This window comes from Lactuca sativa, chromosome 9, assembly GCF_002870075.4.
Source record: "Lactuca sativa cultivar Salinas chromosome 9, Lsat_Salinas_v11, whole genome shotgun sequence".
Taxonomy (NCBI): domain Eukaryota; kingdom Viridiplantae; phylum Streptophyta; class Magnoliopsida; order Asterales; family Asteraceae; genus Lactuca; species Lactuca sativa.
Genome location: NC_056631.2, coordinates 41,300,260 through 41,316,722, shown reverse-complemented (window position 1 = coordinate 41,316,722; position 16,463 = coordinate 41,300,260). Strand labels below are relative to the sequence as shown.

The 16,463-nt window shown below is 33.2% G+C and overlaps 2 protein-coding genes across 2 annotated transcripts; one reads left to right on the top strand and one right to left on the bottom strand.

The window, feature by feature from the left end:
* Positions 1-225: 225 nt before the first annotated feature.
* On the top strand, positions 226-4,288 carry LOC111906750 (gamma-interferon-responsive lysosomal thiol protein). Its single transcript, XM_023902519.2, has 5 exons — positions 226-597; positions 910-975; positions 2,357-2,497; positions 3,250-3,342; positions 3,959-4,288. Exons 1-5 carry the CDS (start codon positions 352-354, stop codon positions 4,130-4,132), a joined length of 720 nt encoding a protein of 239 aa, XP_023758287.1. The 5' UTR covers positions 226-351; the 3' UTR covers positions 4,133-4,288.
* Positions 4,289-6,316: 2,028 nt separating this feature from the next.
* On the bottom strand, positions 6,317-8,670 carry LOC111906751 (uncharacterized). The gene is made up of 3 exons (XM_052767669.1): positions 7,546-8,670; positions 7,210-7,459; positions 6,317-7,095 (listed from the first exon to the last, which is right to left on the bottom strand). The coding sequence occupies exons 1-3, from the start codon at positions 8,668-8,670 to the stop codon at positions 6,317-6,319; spliced, it is 2,154 nt and encodes a 717-aa protein (XP_052623629.1).
* Positions 8,671-16,463: the final 7,793 nt, after the last annotated feature.

Below are 16,463 nucleotides of genomic sequence, written 5' to 3'. Positions count from 1 at the left end.
GGGCGCGTAATATATTATGCGACGTAACTATTTTTTAATAGTTATAAAGTGCTTTAAAAGTTATGGCGCGCGTTTAAAACTCCGCGTCAAACGTCAAAAGTTACAAGTCCTATTTGCCCTTGAAAGAAATTTACCCACAAAAATGACCACATTAACACAACTGTGGAATAAATATTTATACATTGCCTATAAAAGTTGCAAATTGTATTGTACTTTTATTTCCATATCCAGAAAAGGGTTTGGCCCAAGAAAGTAAAATATGTAAGAAAGTGATGCCCACTTGTATAAAAAGATGAGATCGGATACCCATTTCTTGTATACAAGCAGTGTCAAAAACATCAAAGAAAAGCTATGGCTTCTTGGCATCATAAGATGGTAGTGTTGATCTTCCTGTTGGCAATGGCAAGATCATATGGTGTTGAAGATAAAGTGAAGGTCTCATTGTACTATGAATCTTTATGCCCATATTGTGCAAATTTCATTGTGAATCAACTGGGTAAAGCTTTGTATGAAGGAAACCTCGTCTCCATTGTAGATCTTAGGATGATACCTTGGGGTAATACTCAATTTGCTCCTAACAATGCTTGGATTTGCCAGGTAAAGTACAACCTTTATTGCAAGAAGTACTTGTCACTGTGTTGTTGTTAATGCTTTGGATCTTTCGATTTATATATGTTGGAAAATGAAATATCTTGTATGTCGTGTCATAATTACTGCTTGTGTTTTGTGTGATACACACGGTATAGTTCTAATTTAATTGTTATTGCAGAGAAATAGTTAGAATACATTTATTAAGTGGTTTGAAGAGTTGAAGTTATAAGATATTGTTAAACCGATAAAAGTTTTTTACGTTTTTTGTGTTTTTTTTATAAACACTGATCATGTATTCATGTTACTTGTATTTTGCAGCATGGCCCTGATGAATGTTTGATTGATATGGTGGAGGCTTGTGCAATCGACTTGTTGCCTCATTCGGTATGATTTAAGCTCTCTCTCTTTTTTTTTTTCATTGTTTATATAATTTATGGGTCTCAAGAAAATACATGCATATCAACAAAAATGATCGAATACATTGTTGGAATATTGTATCATTAATTACTTTTTTGAGTTTTATCAAATGGATATATTTTTATTTTTATTTTTATTTTTTTATTTTTTAATGATGTTGAATGTTAAATTTACTCTTTTTATCCGCATTTTAACGCTAAAAATCTGTGAATGTATTCATTTTCATGCACAATATATTTTTATTTTTTCATGACTACAATTCTTGTCATTAAACGATATTTAAAACATCTACTACATGTGATTATATATTCCAAATAATTATTTAATAAATAGTAATCAAATATTTATATGAACATAAAAGTAATATTGCATTTAACAATTATTTGATATATGATTTAAAGAAAGGGTTTTTATAATTTGTTCAAATATATAAATTCAAGTCAATATAATGAATTAATTAATTTGAAGGGATACGACAATGTAAGTGATATATATATATATATATATATATATATATATATATATATATATATATATATATATATATATATATATATATATATATATATATATATATATATATTAAATGTACACAAAAAAGAAAGTATTACAACTTTCATAAAGTTAATAAATGGAGATATCATTCCTAAAAAATGGAACTAATGACTAATGTTTCAAAATGAGTCAATTATTTTAGATATGGTTAAGCTAATTCGAACGGCTTATGTCCATTTTAGACACATTGAGAACTTTTGACAATTTTTAATGCCAAAATTACATTGTATGAAATAGATGAATATTAAAGTATGTTACTATCATATATAAAAAGTCATTAAATTGTCTAAAATGCTAAATGACCTAATATGTTCTTAGTATGAACATTTAGTCATCTTTGGCAAATAAGCTAGCTTATTATAATTTGTTGTTTAGTAAAATCACAAAACTAATTTATTTTAGCTTATGAACTAGTTTATAAGTCAGTTTTTGATAAACTAATTTGAGATAGTTTTTGACAAGATTATGGAGATTTTTCATAAATATTCTAAATAGGTCCTTAATTTTATTTATTTATTTTTTTCTTTTAGTTATACATGTAAATGTCTATTTATGTCATTTTACATTCCAATTTAGCTTATAAATTACTTTTTACAAATCAGTATTAATTCATAAGCTAGCTTATCAACTACCAACTATTTTTCAACTAAAAACTAAATTTTCAACTAATATGTCAAATATGGCGTTAACCCTCATAAAACGCACCCTTGACTTTGACGTGAATGTCTATAATTTAAATGTGAGACCTCGTTTATACACTTATACTTGTTTCATAAATGAATTTTGTATATAGGGACTATGGTTTGAAATGATCAAGTGTATTGAAGAATTGAATTTGCAAGGAAAACATGGTGAATGGAAATCTTGTATGAATTCACTCAAAATTCACCCACAACCCATCACGGATTGTTACCAAAGTAGAAAAGGTGTTGATGTAAGTACTTTCATTCCCATGCTTCAACTTTGTACTTTATGCGTTACCTTTTAAACTTTTTAAGCTTTTAACTTCAACATGTGACTTTGAGTGCATTTTCCAACATTTAAAAAATATGGACAAAATAGTACATAAAAATGATTAATTAACAATAGCTAGTATCATATTGTTTATTTATTTATGTATTATATATTTTTCTTTTATATTTTGTTACCATTCTATATATATATATATATATATATATATATATATATATATATATATATATATATATATAAATTATCAAAATTATATATTTAGTTATAACATTGTACTTCTAATCTTTTTTGTTATGACAATTTTTGAGAAATCTATATAATCATATAGATACAAGTTAGTTTCCGTTTGGATGACTTTGATATATTTTTTAAAATTTAGTGTTGTAATAAGAAAAAAAAAATTAAAAGATTATGCACTTTTGGTAATTTCAGTAGATTATACACGATAATTCATTTGGAATTGTACTTTTAAAATTTTTTTTTTTGGAAAACTCTAATCACTTAAACAACTGCAATTTAGACGATATTGTTTGTCTTGTATCAAACAATATAAATAAATAAATATTGAACTAGTATCAATTTACACTCTAGATATTGGTGGTTAATTAGAATTGAAATTGAATTAGGCCGGGTCCCCATGTCCATATTTCTAAGACAAATCATGTACTAATATCATACAATACAATACATTCATGTTTTGATCATGTGATGCAGCTTGAACTAAAATTTGCTGATGAGACAAACCATCTCAACCCTCCTCACAGATTTGTCCCATGGCTTCTTGTTAATGACAAACCACTTCAAGAGGTCTCTCTCTCTCTCTCTCTCTCTCTCTCTCTCTCTCTCTCTTTATATATATATATATATATATATATATATATATATATATATATATATAAAGTTTAATAGATTGTCACATCGGTATTTCAGTTTTCATACAAATTTATCATTTAATACAATATGTTGAACTCTACATTAAATTGAACATATTTTAGAAATTAAAAAAAATGTTAGTAATTTTTTTCCCATTGAAAGTTCAATACTTCAATGTTCATTGAACTTCAAATCTATTGAATGCTGACTTGGCATCATATATGTTATGGTTGAGAGTAATCCATTAAATGTCAATTATACATTTCATCTCATTCAACTATTCATTAAATTGAATTGTGGATGCTCTTGACAATACGTCGTTATGAAAGTGGTTATTTGTTGATACTTGAAATACATGGATCTAATGCAACATACAAAAAAAGGGTCCCAAGCTAAGCAATTAAATTACTATGAAAATGTATAATGTTAGAGTCATATAATAGCATGTGGAAGACTATGTAATTATCAATCAAATTTACTAAACAAATAAATGTGATCATGCATGATAGTATGATATAGTATACTAACATAAGTAGAAATGATACTACAGGACTACCAGAATTTTGTTGCATACATCTGCAATGCATACAGGGGTCAAAACAAACCGAAAGCTTGTGAGCAACATGTACTCGAGACAAATGCTTTCAAAGAGGCAAATTCCAGCCATCATGTTTGCTATTCTGGTGAAATCGAGCAATCCCTTCCATTCAACTATAACTTGTAATGCATAATATTATAAGTATCAATTAATGGTTTGTATTTATAAATTTTAGTTGTGAAAGATAATTAACCAATCGGATTTCAAATGTTATGGACAATATGAATGCATCGTATTTGAAAATCGAGTTAAATGATAACTACCAACCGTTTATTCTTGTCATCGGACATTCATGTAGATTTTTGTGGGATTAGTTTACAAAATACTATGACATCAAAAGATGTCCAACGTAAGTGTACCCCAACAACTGTGGATTATCAAGAAATCTAATTAGCCCATTTTGAGTAGAAGCCGATGATCTATAAGATGTTATAATGTTTTAAAATGTCGTGGAGGATTCCAAAACGTTTTAGAAGAGACATGGAGATTCTTAAACGTCCTAGAAGACATTGAAGATTCTAAAACGTCATAGAAGGCTTGACTAGAATTTTCTAGGCCTTCATAGAATTATATTGAACATTCTAGAAAAAAACTTGTATATACAAAGTTACTAGAAAAATCTAGAACCTTTTAATAAAGAAGTGGAAGGCTATAAAATAGGAAGGGAGCTAACAATCCAAGAAATCAAAGAGTAGTAGTCTCTAAAAACGTGAACTAAAAGAGTGAATTCCTAAATTAATAATGTGGTGAGTCCTTAAACACTTGGCGTTGAAATTGAAATTTCCTCTTGAGTGGTCATAATAAAAAGTATTGTTTCTTATTAAAGAGTTGGGTTCAACACGTGTTTGGAAATCAACGAGTAGTACTGTAGTAGTCTCTAAAAAAGTGAACTAAAAGAGTGAAGTCCTAAATTAATAATGTGGTGTGAGTCCTTAAACACTTAAAATTGAAATTTCCTCTTGAGTTGAGTGGTCATAATAAAAAGTATTGTTTCTTATTAAAGAGTTGGATTCAACACGTGTTTGTGTTTCCCACAAAAAGAATTGTTTTCACATAATATTTTCCTCGTGTTAGATAACGAAGATTATGAAAAGTAATACAATAAGTGAGTCACTTGAATTGGTTAAGGGTTAAACTATATTACAATTTTAATATAATATTTTTAAGAGTAAATTGCAAAAATGGTCCCTGTGGTATGCAAAATTTTGGGGTTTTAGTCCAAACCACGAGTTTTTTGGAACCATAGTCCTTTTGGAGTGGTTTTTGTGTGGTTTTGATCCCTGGACTTAACTCCCGTTAAGTTGGAAATGTTAAGCCCCCTCACGTGCCTCACACGTGAGGGTAATTTCGTCATTTCATGTCAGGGACCATTTTTGCATAAACGGTTTTTTGGATTAATTCCTTTTAAATACCCCCACTTCCTGCGATCTTCTTCCCCAACGTCTCTTTTCTTCTACCCTTCTTCTTCTTGAGCTCTGCTACAACAAAAATGGTGCTATGTTTTTGTGGAAAAGTTGCTGTGGTGAAAACGTCTTGGACCCCTCTGAATCCAGGAAGGAGATTTTTTGCATGCCCTATGAATGATTCCGTTTGTGGGTTTATTGGGTGGCTTGATCCCCCAATGTGTGCTAGGTCTAAAGCCATCATACCTGGTCTGCTAAGAAATTTGAATTCAGTGCAGGAACGGTGCAATGAGTTGGTTAGAGGTATGAACATGCTACAAGATCAATGCAATGGACTGATATGCAAGAACAACATTTTGGTGGCAAATGTCAGAGCATTGAAGGATGATAATTTGAAGCTGAAAATGTACATGTTTGGAAGTTGGTTTTTCTTTGTGATTGTATTCTTTTATATTTGGTTTGTGTAGGGGTATACTCTGAAGGGTGTTTTGGTCATTTTTTTGTAATTTTATGTGATCAAGTTTGTAGTGACTTATGATGATAATGATATATGTACAATTTTATGATGCAAGTGTAATGAATGTTTTACCAAAATGGTATGAATGTATAAGAATTAACATATGAATAGAAATGGTATGAATGTGTTACCAAAATATATATATTTAGAACCAATTGTACATAACCAAAATGCATATTTCATTAAGATTTGTAATATAACAACCAAAGTTTCTAAACATAACAACCAAAGATTCTAAACATTACCAAAAGGGACACATTACCATACCTAAGATAACAACCAAGTTTTCATAACAACCAACCAAAAATTTTCAACAAAATATTGTAAATATAACAACCAAGTTTTCATAACCAACCAAAATCACAAAAAACTCCATGCATGCATGACACATTACTTCTTGGATTGATTCCCACCTTGCCCTTTACAGGTCCTAGAGTTGTGTCCCTTGTTCTTGCATTTGCTACAAGTAACACTGATATGCTTCCTTGATAGCTTCTGCACTCCATCATTTGTTGGTTTTTGGGAACCTCCTTCTTGTGCAGCATTCACTCCATCACCTTGACTTGCCTTCTGCTTTTTGCTTAACCTTTCACCCTCACTTTGTCTTCTGTTTTTCTTAGGCCTTCCCACCTGAGTGCGATGTGGAGGAGGGATTAGCTTTGTGGGACATTCACTTTTGGGCCACATGGATCTACCCTTAATTGGCTCCACCTTAAAAGAATAAGCCTTTTTCCATGTCTCTAGAAAATACACCTTGTGAACCCATTTGTAAATGTCAAGGTCAGCCTCTGGGTCTTTACTCATCTCATTCAGAGTTGCAATTGCATGTCTGCATGGAATTCCAATTAATTCCCATTTTCTGCAAGTGCATGTTTTGTTCCTAACATCAACCACATGTTGATCCTGCAAAGCTCCTGTGACTTGATACTTGTCTCCCCCATTCCACCTAGCAATGTATTGTGAAGCAACTGTTTTTCTTGCAGTTAGGATGTCTGTTGCTGTGGGTGTTAATGGACCTTTAGCCTTTTTCATTTCCTTCATGACATTGCATATCCTCTTCATTAGATACTCCCTTATGAATTCTAAACATCCAATGACAGGTTTATCCCTTCCTTTCTCTATCTTCCCATTAAACACTTCACACATGTTTGATATCAACACATCAGAAACTGCTCTTCCAATGTGTAAATTACCATTAAAAAACATTTAATACAATTCACATACAAGTAAAACAGTTCACTAAGTGAAAGACAAAAGGATCAAATCGGAATATATAGATTTACCTGAAAAATGACTCCTTGCCCAATGTTTAGGAGGAATTTGCTTCAACCATTCACATGCCTCCTTATCATACTGACTAAACTTCTTCATCAAATGTTCAAACTCAGGAATGGTGGTAGCTGATGCACACCTCCATAAGTGGTCCCTGTACTCTGTTTGCCTCCATCTTTTCCTCATATTGTCATGAATATGTCTGATACAATATCTATGCTCAACATTGGGAAAAATTTGCTCAACTGCAGTATGTAAACCCTGCAAAAATTAATTGTCAATCATTAGAATTAACTTACAACCACACTTTAAATGACCAAATGTATAAAAACTACTTCCAACTTTACCTTTTGCCTGTCACTTATGAAAGTAAAATTTGAGTTTCTTCCAAGGTCCAAGTCATCCCCAAGGTTATCTAAAAACCATTTCCAGCTTTCTGTGTTTTCAGACTCAACAATCCCATATGCTAATGGGTAAATTCCATTATTGGGATCAAGACCAACTGCTGAAAGGACTTGCCCAGGGAATGGTCCTTTCATGAAGGCACCATCAAAACCTAATAAGTCCCTAAGGCATGCCTTGAACCCTTTTTTCAGTGGACCCAAGCACACATAAATTCTTCTAAACTGCCTAGTTGGGGAATCAGGGTTAGGCTCAGAACATACATCTATTTTCACTGTGGTGTCTGGGTTGGTGGCTTGAAGTTCGAGAACATAGTCCCTCAACAGTTCATACTGCTTTGTGTAGTCACCAGTTATATGCTTTCTTGCCTTATCCTTTGCCCTGAACACCTTGTCCATACTAACACCCACTTGGTAGGTCTTTTGAAAGTGATCTTGTATGGCTCTCAAAGGTATATCTGGATTCGCCTCAACTTGATCAAAGATTTTCTTGCTGATTAAAGAAGCAGTACAAGCCCTGAGTTTCCTTGTTTGCAAACATGTGTGAGTTTGGTTTAAGGTCCTTATAAACCAGTCGGATTCAGGATTTGACCTAGATGCATGAATGTACCAACCACATGTTACTTTTTGTGTCTTTAATTCTTTACCCTTTCTTTTTGAAGTGGTAGCTTGACTACCCACTTGGCCTTTATTGGTGACAGGTACAACACCTCTACACTGTGCCCTAAGCCTTACATTGTCATTTTTTTTAAAGAAAAGATTCCTTCTTGATTCTAGTGCATGCAGATCAATTGCCTCCTTTAATTCTTTTTTACTATTAAATTTATCTCCAACTGAAAAAGATTGTTTATGTACTACCCTAAGACTGCACCTTTTTTCTTTTCTCAAATTCTTGATAAGAGCTCTTCTCTCTCTGTCTTGGTCGGATCCTTCATCCAAAGATTCAAATTCCTCATTGTTAATCACTTCCATATCTTCAGGTTCATGCCCACTTTCCACATCACTTTCAACATTGAGAGTGAAATCTCCCATGTCCACATCCACATCCTGTATATTGTTGTCAACATCCATTATGTCATCCATATGATCTTCATCTTCTATTTATCTCTCATCTTCTTCATACTCTGGATCACTATTTTCAGATTCATCATACTCTTCAAAATTTGGATCACTTTCTTGAGATTCATCATCCTCTTCATACTCTTGATTACCCTCTTCAGATTCTCCATCCCCTTCATACTCTGCATTATCATCATCACTCCCAATCAAATTTTCCATAAGGTTATCAAATAACTCATTCAATTGTTCATCAGCATTATTAACAGGGGGGTGTTGTAGCCTTCTTCATCAAAAGTTGATGCCTCTTGAACAACATTTTCAGCCTCCCTAACACCATCCATCTCATCAATATGAACACAAGTTGCTGCCTCCTGAACATTAGTTGAACCATCCAGATCATCATTCTTTTCCTTTGAAATGTGAACAACCTCATCAATATAATCTAAATTAAGCCTATTGCTACAAGAACTTTCACCTATTTTGGAATTCCCAACCCTACCCCTTCTATACTCTGGTGAGAAACTATCATTCTTACTCCCAAAAAGAATCAGAGACATGAACTCACCAATAGGCTCACCATTACCATGGTTCACATTTTTCATTGGAGAATCTGCATGAACTTGACCCTCAACTTCAGCCCCTTGATCATCATTTTCTGGTAATTCCTCAATGACAACTTTACCCTTTGCATTTGGTGACATGAAGTAAGTCAATAAATTTGTCTTTCCATGCTCTGTGTACACCTCAATCAGCTTGTTATGTGCAATATATTTAGAAAGGTTGATCACATCCTGATCATTCCCTAAAGCTCTAAGACCAAATTGAAAGTCACCATTGGGTATCCTAAAATGGTAGTATATAACTGGGGATTCATCAGCGAATTCAGAATTCCATGGGTCTGGGTAACCTAGGTCAAGAATTATGGCATCAAGTTCATGCACAGAAAATTCATCAATGTCCACATAATCAACATAACGCACTTCACCTCCAATGTACTTTATATCAGGTAATTTAGTAAATTTCCCACCGTGATGAAGCTTAATACTAAACCATGTGGGTGCACCAGCTAAAAATCAAAATTATACATATTAACAAAGTTAAAATTTTGCATTTTTTAGTTCTAACTCAATAAGAAAATGCAAAGTATAAAAGTTAAAGAAAACAGAGCAGCTTACCATATACAGTTGATACATCAACAACTTCGTGTTTTGGTCTGATATGCCACATTACGAACACCATTTCCTATTAAACGTATGCCCTTATATGTGTAGTGTCAATTATCTTGTTTAGATAAGCAACGAGGGTTTTTTGCAGGTTCAATGGAGCATAAGCAAGAAGGAGGGAGTTGGGGAGTTGACGAGTGTTGGGGAAAGTAAATGAGGGGTAAATGTCAATTAATCCAAAAAACCGTTTATGCAAAAATGGTCCCTGACATGAAATGACGAAATTACCCTCACGTGTGAGGCACGTGAGGGGGCTTAACATTTCCAACTTAACGGGAGTTAAGTCCAGGGACCAAAACCACATAGAAACCACTCCAAAAGGACTATGGTTCCAAAAAACTCGTGGTTTGGACTAAAACCCCAAAATTTTGCATACCACAGGGACCATTTTTGCAATTTACTCTATTTTTAAATTAAAGAATTTAAGAGGCTCTATGCATTAGAGCTATAATTTAGATGATCACAAACGTTTGTTTTATTTTAGAAAATACGATTATAAATAAAACATAACTCAAATAGATGTATATTGTAAGACGGTATAATTTTGAACCTCACTATGCGTTTGTAACCGTATATGAGTATACTAGAAGGTGGTGTAGTGTTATGAGGTTAATAACTTGTGCTTGCACTTGACTATCATGTTGCCAAGGAGCTAAGTAAGCCTAAAAAAGGGTTGGAAGGGAATTTTAAAGCACCTTAAAAGATAATTAAGGCTAAGTATACACGGCATGACTTCTAACATTTCAAGAATGCAATACTAATGTATATTGAGCATATGATTGTATCCCGTCCTTTTCGTTGATATTTACCGGTAGACACCTTAACCCTTTTCTCTATTGTATCCGTTTTTGTTAATTATATAATTTTATAAATATATAACATTAATTTTATCCATCTTACCTCAAATGATACTTCTCTCATTGCTTTTCAAGAACTATTACCAAATATTATGTCAAAATTCATGTAATTGGAGGGTCCGTTCTCGAAAGATGAAATTAAATCCGTTGTTTAGAGTTGTGGTTTGGTATGCAGAAGTCCCCAGGACTCGATGGGTTCATGGTGGTTGTCGAGGCCAACACAAATAATAACCCTAAATATTACACACTAAAATAATGTATAGTGGTAAAGGGATCGAATCCACGGAGATTGGTTCAATTTATAACTCTATGAAAAATCTCTTTGTAAAAATACTTGTAAAATGACAATAAAAATAAAATGGGGGGTTTTGGTGTTTTGAAATACTTGAAACAAACTAGAATTAACTATGATTTAAATAGACAAATGCAACAAAAATAAGAGTTTGATGTAAAATCAATAAGGGAGAGATGGTTGACTTAAAGTTTCCTCACTTTGACTTTTGATGAACATATCATTAGAATCTAATGGTGCAATACTTTGATTTAAATCCTTAATTTGGCTATAGTAATCCAAGGAGCTTGAGATTACCTAGACTTTTCTTAATTGTTGAAATGGCTAGAGAAGCTCATAACAATTTCCTTAGTCAAAGTCACTAATTCCAAATAGCATGTAATTAGTGAAAGTCAACTAGCATTAAGAACCAAAAAGTCACCAAATCCAAGAGGGGTCAAATGCTTTCACCACCATGTTGGAGGAAATGTTTTTATGATTGTGTGAAGCAAAAACAACACAAAAATCATTTGTTGCTTGCTAATTTGAGGATCCTTTACTTAATCAAGAAATTAGCCAACTAATCACCACAAACACATTTAAACTCATGAACTAAAACATACAAGTAGTGATAAGATGTTAAAACACAAAACATTCCCATAAAGATTTAAGAACATGTTCATGGATTCTTCAACATTCAACAAAAGTTCAAAGGATTAACCAAAAGTCAACCAAAATTAGTTTAGCCAAGCATGGCTAAACCCAAAGAAACAAAGTTAGAGAAAATTGTACCAAACATTAAGCAAGAATCAAGAGGTAAAAATATGATGTTCTTCAAGTGTTCTTGGCCTTCAAAAGTCTTCAAAACTCCAGAGAGAATCTCCAAAAATCGGATGTCTAAGAGTCTCCAAAAGATGGGCACCAACCTTCCTCAAATAGCCTTCCAAAGTGATTTCCGAAAATGCCCCTGCAGAGCCCTGCGCGACCCGCGTGCTGCTGCGCGGGTGGGTTGCGCGGGTGGTGCCTGACTTGGGCTTCTTTGAGATTTTGGGCCTCCAAAGCATATCCCACTAGCCCAGATCGAATCCAATCACCTCCTAGCCCATTTTCTTCAAGTTTTTCTTCATTTAAAGCCCAATTTGACCTCCCCACATCCTCCAAAGCTCGTGCACTCTCCCGATTAAAAATCTACGTATGCCCGCATTTTGCAAATTTAAAGTTTATTTCTCTCCAAACCTTCAAATAACCATCAAGCTCGCTCCATGCACCATCTCCACAATCACCAAGCCTAACATCCTTTTTGCCTATCAAATCTCATCGCTTCCCATACTCCCGAACACTCCCGCTCCGCTAGACCCGAAAACCTGCAATTATGCTCACAAGATTCGAAAGTACCCGAAATAGTCATAAAATAACAAAATGGAAAATATGCATGGAAATTATCTAAATTATGAATGAAATATGCTAAAATAAACTATAAAAAGAAGTAAACAAAACTAACTATCAGTTCACCATTGATTTTTCCAAAAAAAAAAAAAAATAGAACTTAATTGGTGGAGATGGGGTTGATGCAATAAAAGAATTTGAGTCGTCGATGTAATATAATTTTTGTAATGTCAATTCCGAAATCATGACCCTTTGTATGTTTACAAGTTTCTCCCGATTAGTCTTATATGTGTAATCTATAAAATAATAGAAAAAGCTCTTGCAAATTGGCTAATGATGGTTGTTGGATCAATGATGAATAATGTTCAAAGGGCCTTAATGAAAAGTAAATATATCTTTGGTGGTCTGTTAATCTTAACGAAGTTCTTTCATGGAGTAAAAAGAGCTTTGGTCTTGAAGATAGATATAGAGAAATCGTTCGACTGCATGAATTCAGGGTATCTTGATAATACCTTCAAGGTAATGGGCTTCGAAGAAAAATGGAGAAGATGGATTCAAACTTGTCTAAAGTTGGATATTAGGTCTGTTTTGGTTAACGAAATACCAATGTGTAAGTTCAAAATGACTATAGGTCTAAGGCAAGGAACCCTTTCTCTCAATTCCCACACATATTGGTGATGGAGGGGTTCTATGTGGCTTTAATTAGAATGATTAACCAAGGTATTATAGAAGGGGGATTAATCAAGGTATTATAGAAAGGGGATCTCTTGGTGATAAAGTAAAAATATTGTACATCTTTTTACGTTGGCAATGTTATTCTAATTAGGAAGTGGTCGATAAATTTTTTGAAGTCTTTTGTGAGAATTTTGAAGGCATTTTACATGGTTCCTCGCCTTAATTAAATCTTGAAAAAAATTTGTGTATATGTGGTCGATGTCGATTTTATGGAAGTTGAACATATGGCAGACATTATTAATTTTAAAGCTTTTTGTTTTCATTCCTTTTGCCTTGGTGTTCCTGTGGGACATACTATAAACAAGAAAGAGGCGTGGCAACCTTTAGTTACTAAATTTCAAAAAAAAAAGATGGAAAAACAAAGATGTGTTCAATGGGAGTCGGTTGACTCTAATTAGATATATTATTGGAAGTATAAGCTTGTATTGGTTCTCACTCTATAAAACCACTATAGTTGTCATTAAAACTCTTGAAGGAAGGGCAAAATGGGAAAGATTGGCATTCCTATGGAAATAATGGTGTTTCTTTTTATGAGAAGGGCCAAAATAGCAAAAGTAACATTAGTAATAAAAAAGGAAGTGGTATGGGGGTGTTTTTGAGTAGCAAGGGTAATATGGGAAGTTCTTCGGTTAAGAATTTTCATCAGGTGACTAATTCAAAGGCGGATATAAGGAATAAAGCTCAAAATAATTCTGTTTATGTTCCTAAATCGGGGATGGATTTAAAAGTTAGTTCCAATTTTGATAAGATTCATCAAAATGAAAAAGGAGCTGATCCTGTGATTCCGTTCTCTAATAATCAATTTGATGCTTTGAATGATCTTGAGGATGATGATCAGTTCAGTTATTTAAAGGAAGGAGTTGGTGTTGTTGATTTGTCTTATTTGGATGATGTGGAACAAATGGAAGTTACCGAAGGTATCTTGGAGTATGATGCCAAAGTGGATGCTAATTCCCAATGACGGTCAACTTTAGGTTTTGGAATATTAGGGGAACGAACCAATCCCCTAAGCAAAAAGATATTAAAGATGTTATTAATTCCAATAATTTGAGTTTGTTTGTTGTTCTTGAATCTCAAGTCAGTTATAATAAGCTTAAAGAGAATTGTGATAAGATTTTTGGTTCTTGGAAGTGGATTGTGAATAGGGGTATTTCTAGAAATACTTCTCGCATAATAATTGGATGGAATCCCAAATTTTTGATGTTAACTTGATTGAATATAATGATCAAGTTTTGCATTGCAAAGTTGTTTTCCCTGAGAATAAGAAGGTTATTTTTTGTTCTTTTGTGTATGCTGCTAACAAATACACTGAACGAAGAATGTTGTGGTCTTCTTTGGAATATCATAACATATTAGTCAAAAATGATCCTTGGGTTATTTGTGGTGATTTTAATGTCACGTTAAAACTCAATGAAAGTACGGTTGACATTTCGAGATTCACCAGAGGCATGGTTGAATTTCTTGAGTGTGTTAACAAAATTAAGATCCAAGATGTTAACTGTAATGGGCTAAATTTTACTTAGAGCCAAAAGCCAAGAGGAGAATATGGTCTGTTGAAGAAGCTTGATCGCGTGATGGTAATTATAGCTTAATTGAAGCCTTTCCTTTTATATTTGTGTCTTTCCATCCTTATAGACTTTCAGACCATTGTCTGGTTATTGTGAATGTGCCTTTGAAGTTAAAGTTTAAAGTTTTACCTTTTAAATTTCCAAATGTCCTTACTCTTTCTCCTGAATTGTGAAATCCAAGGTTATAAAAGGTTCCAGTTTACTCAAAAACTCATAATGCTAAAAAAACCAATTCGTAAACTGTTAAGGGAGCAAGGGCATTTTTCAGAGAAGGTTGATCATTTTCACAAAGAGCTTGAGGATGTGCAATCTGATTTGGATTTGGATATGTTTAATCCTCAACTTCGTGAATTGGAGGCTATGTTTCTTGGAGAGTATAAAAAGGCTTATGATGAGGAGGAAAGAGACATAAGGCCAAAGTAGGAAAGATTTTTAAGACATAAAGCCAAAGTAGGAAAGATGTTTAAGACAGAAGGCCAAAGTTCATTGGCTTAGAGAGGGTGATTGTAATTCTAAATATTTTCATAAAATTGTCAAAGGGAAAAGAAATAAAAACAAAATTGAAACTATTTTAAACAATGAAGGGGTTTGGGTTGAAGGAGAAGAAGTGTATAAAGAATTTGTTGATTATTTCAGTGATTTTCTCGGAACTGAGTTTCCTTGTGAGCAGATTTTACAACCGCATTCTCTATTTGTTAAAAAGCTTGATCTTTCTCAAGCGGTTGAGATGTTTCAAATTGTCACCAATGAAGAAATTAAAAATGCCCTGTTTGACATAGATGATGACAAGGCCCCTGGATGGTTATTCTGCTAATTTTTTCAAATCCATGTGGTCCATTATTGGTGAAGACTTCTGTCAAGCTGTTAAAGAGTTTTTTGCGAATGGGTTGATTCTCAAAGAGATTAATGTTACAACCATTGCTTTGGTTCCCAAAATCATACGCCTGGAAAGATGAGTGACGACAGGCCTATCTCTTGTTGTTTGCTTATTTACAAGTGCGTCAGCAAAGTGATTGTCATAATTAGAAATCATTTAAGGTCCATTGTTTATGATAATCAATCAACATTTATACATGGAAGATCTATTATAGATAACATTCTTCTGTCTCAAGAGCTGGTTCGGGGGTATCATAGAGATCGTGGGTATTTTCGATGTGCTTTAAAGGTTGATATTCAGAAGGCTTATGACACTGTCAATTAGTCTTTTCTTCAGGATATTCTCTTTTATTTTGGTTTTCAGGGTGATTAGAGGAATAAATTTCTTTCTTATGCTAGAAGGTTGCAACTTATTTCCTCAATCCTTTATTGTCTTCCAGTGTATTGGGCCTCTTGCTTGCTTATTCCTGCTGCTACCATTAAGGAGATTGAGAAAATGATGAAAAATTTCCTTTGGAATTGTGATGAATCCAAGAAGGGTAGAGCTAAAATAGTTTGGTCTACTGTTTGTAGACTAATGGAATGTGGGGGTTTAGGCCTTAGAAACTTAAGAGCTTGGAATAAAGCCATTTTATCCAAAAGAATGTAGATGATTGTGTCTAATTCTGAATCTATGTGGGTTATATGGATCAACATCAACATTTTAAAAGGAAGGAGCTTTTAGGATATCGAGAAAAAACATGAGTTAAGCTGGTGTCGTAGAAATTTGATTAGACTGAGATCTAAATTTAGGAATCATTTTTTTAATAAGGTTGGGGATGGTGCTAACACCTTTATGTGGTATGATGATTGACATCAACTTGGTGCCTTTTCTTATGTTCTCTCTCCT